Source organism: Austrofundulus limnaeus, unplaced genomic scaffold, assembly GCF_001266775.1.
Source record: "Austrofundulus limnaeus strain Quisiro unplaced genomic scaffold, Austrofundulus_limnaeus-1.0 Scaffold88, whole genome shotgun sequence".
Lineage (NCBI taxonomy): Eukaryota > Metazoa > Chordata > Actinopteri > Cyprinodontiformes > Rivulidae > Austrofundulus > Austrofundulus limnaeus.
Genome location: NW_013952490.1, coordinates 46,874 through 49,516, shown reverse-complemented (window position 1 = coordinate 49,516; position 2,643 = coordinate 46,874). Strand labels below are relative to the sequence as shown.

General features: G+C 39.4%; 1 protein-coding gene across 1 annotated transcript in view; it reads left to right on the top strand.

The window, feature by feature from the left end:
• The first annotated feature begins 540 nt into the window (after nt 1-540).
• Nucleotides 541-2,643, top strand: part of LOC106520097 (serine protease inhibitor A3M) — a 14,112-nt gene continuing 12,009 nt past the window's right edge. The window contains exons 1-3 of the mRNA XM_014012029.1: nt 541-597; nt 1,061-1,691; nt 1,775-1,845. Coding sequence (XP_013867483.1) covers nt 1,070-1,691; nt 1,775-1,845 — 693 coding nt within the window. The 5' untranslated portion in view covers nt 541-597; nt 1,061-1,069. The remainder of the gene's footprint in view (nt 598-1,060; nt 1,692-1,774; nt 1,846-2,643) is intronic.

Below are 2,643 nucleotides of genomic sequence, written 5' to 3'. Positions count from 1 at the left end.
GTTGCCCTTGTGAGGAACATAACGTGGCCAATTGCATTTCAAGAAAGAAAAACAGGAACTGTGGATAACAAAACTACGCTGAACTAAAAGTAACAAGTAACCACAAGTTTCCTAGAAATGTAGAGTAGAAAGCACAATATTTATCTTTGAAATGGAGTGGAGTGAAAGTCATAAGTACCCCAAAACGTTATTACTCAAGTAATGTAAAGATACTCAAAAATGTACTTAAGTACAGTTCTCAAGTAAATGTACTCCACTACTGTTCACCAATGGTCATGTGACGAGGACATAAGGATGTACAGGGACTCCAGGACATTAATCGTCAACTTAATCATTATCGGCTAAATACCACATTTAATCATGATTAATTTTTTGACAATATTACCCAACCCGACTGCATACTGTTGCCATCTCAGTTTGATTAGTCAGCAGCTGATCATTCCACAGAGCAAAGGCAGAACAAACAAGAAGTTAAAGAAGAGAACAAACAAAGTCAAAGTTCAGTTGATCATTTATATAAACAGTCTCTCTCTCTGTGTGTGTGTTCAATCTGAGCTCTCCTGTCTGTGGCAGAAAATAAACTACGACCTGAAGAAGGTAAGCACAAAACGGAAATCACTTAAAACCATTAACTCTTATTTTTCCAAGTACATGTCTAAATRTTTTGCCTCCAGATTCATGTTAATTGAACACGTAAAATAAAAGGTCAGCTTTACACATTCTATTTTGTGTAGTACAATAACATCATTGCTATAATAACAGTTGATTTAAAACTTTTGGGTTTGAAAAATAATTAATGTAAATGTTTCTATCTGATTTATTCCATAAAAATTTCGTGTGAGAAAGATTTGATCAGATATTTAAATCTGTCAAACCACAGCAGGTTTGGAGATCCGGGTTGTCTAAACACACAAACTGTAGGTTAAGTTTTTACATCAGCTGTTGAGTCACAAATAAATAAATAGCATCTACAAAGCTAAATGTATGATCTACATTAGTACTGCATTGGCAAACATTGTGTAATGTCACTAAACACTGCATGTTTGAACCTTTGTCTCAGACAACCAGGATGCGTGCAGCCGTGTTTCTGTGGATCTTCTCAGTAGTGGTCTGCGTGGGGAGAGGTGACCACCATGTAGGCCATGGCAGGGAAGCACAAGATACCACCATGGACAGCAACAACAACAGAATCCTAGTGACTTCAGCCAACAAAGAGTTTTCCTTCCAACTCTACTCGAAGTTAGCAGGTCTCTCTGAATCCCAGGGGAAAAACATCTTCTTCTCCCCTTTCATTGTGTCTGTTGCCTTGGCTGCTTTGTCTGTCGGGGCACGTGGAGAGACCCACCAACAGCTTTTCAGTGGTCTGGGTTTCAACAGCTCCCAAATGACCCAAACAGATGTAGACCAGGCTTTTCATGATCTCCTTTCAAACACAATGTCTCATGAGGACGTCAACACAGGAACTGCTGTGTTTGTAGACCACCTGTTCAAGCCCCAGCCTGAGTTTCTGGATGTCTTGAAGCAGTCGTATTTGTCTGAGGGCTTCAATGTTGACTTCAGTAAAACCACAGACAGCGCCAACACCATCAATAAGTATGTTTCAGATAAGACCAATGGCATGATCGAGAAGCTAGTCGAAGGCCTGGATCCAGGCACAGTCATGTATCTCCTCAGCTACATTTACTATAAAGGTAGTAGTAGGTTAGTTTCTTAAATTATTTTTACAATGGGGTAACTTCTAAAAGTCTTTTTTCTTCTAATCACTCTCAAACAGGCAAGTGGGCAACTCCATTTGATCCTGCTATGACCAGGGAGGACGACTTCAATGTAGACAAAACCAACAAGGTTCAAAGTTGCACTTTATTTGAACACATTTGAACAGCAGTGTATCATTAGCAGTGGTGGACAGTAGTGGAGTGCATTTACTTGAGAACTGTACTTAAGTACATTTTTTGTGTATCTTTACATTACCTGAGTAATTATTTTTTGGGGTACTTATGACTTTCTCTCCACTACATTTTAACGACAAATATTTGACTTTTTACTCCATTACATTTCTAGGATGCTTTTAGTTACTCGTTACATTTGGTTCAGCATAGCGTTGTAATTAGCTTGGTTAAAGCCAGCCCCTTGTTCTTCACTTGGCTTCGTACAGAGGGTCTGGACTCTCGGCTATAGAGAAGCACTTACTTGCTAGAGGCGTGGCCTCTGTTGAAGTTTAAAACGATTGGCTCGGTTGGCCGTCACACATGTCATGTACAGTATGTGTGCGCCAGCTCCACTGTGAAGGAAGCTAAGCTAAGAAACTAACCGAAAATTACGTGTGCTGTAAACAACCCTACTGAGAGGAGAGAAGTACCGAGCCAAACGAGACGACTGTAAATGATGCTGCTGGCTTTGTCAGACAAATTTAATTTAATTTGGAAGCCTTATCAACACGGACTGGCTTCATTCACTTCCTCCACTGCCATTGCTAAACTAGCAGACACTGTGCAGAAAATCGACGTAGCCGTTTAATCAATCAATCAATCAATCAATCAATCAAACTTTATTTATAAAGCGCTATAATATCAGCCACTGCTGAAACAAAGTGCTGAACACATAAAATAAAAACTGAATACAAAAACACAATAAAATCACACA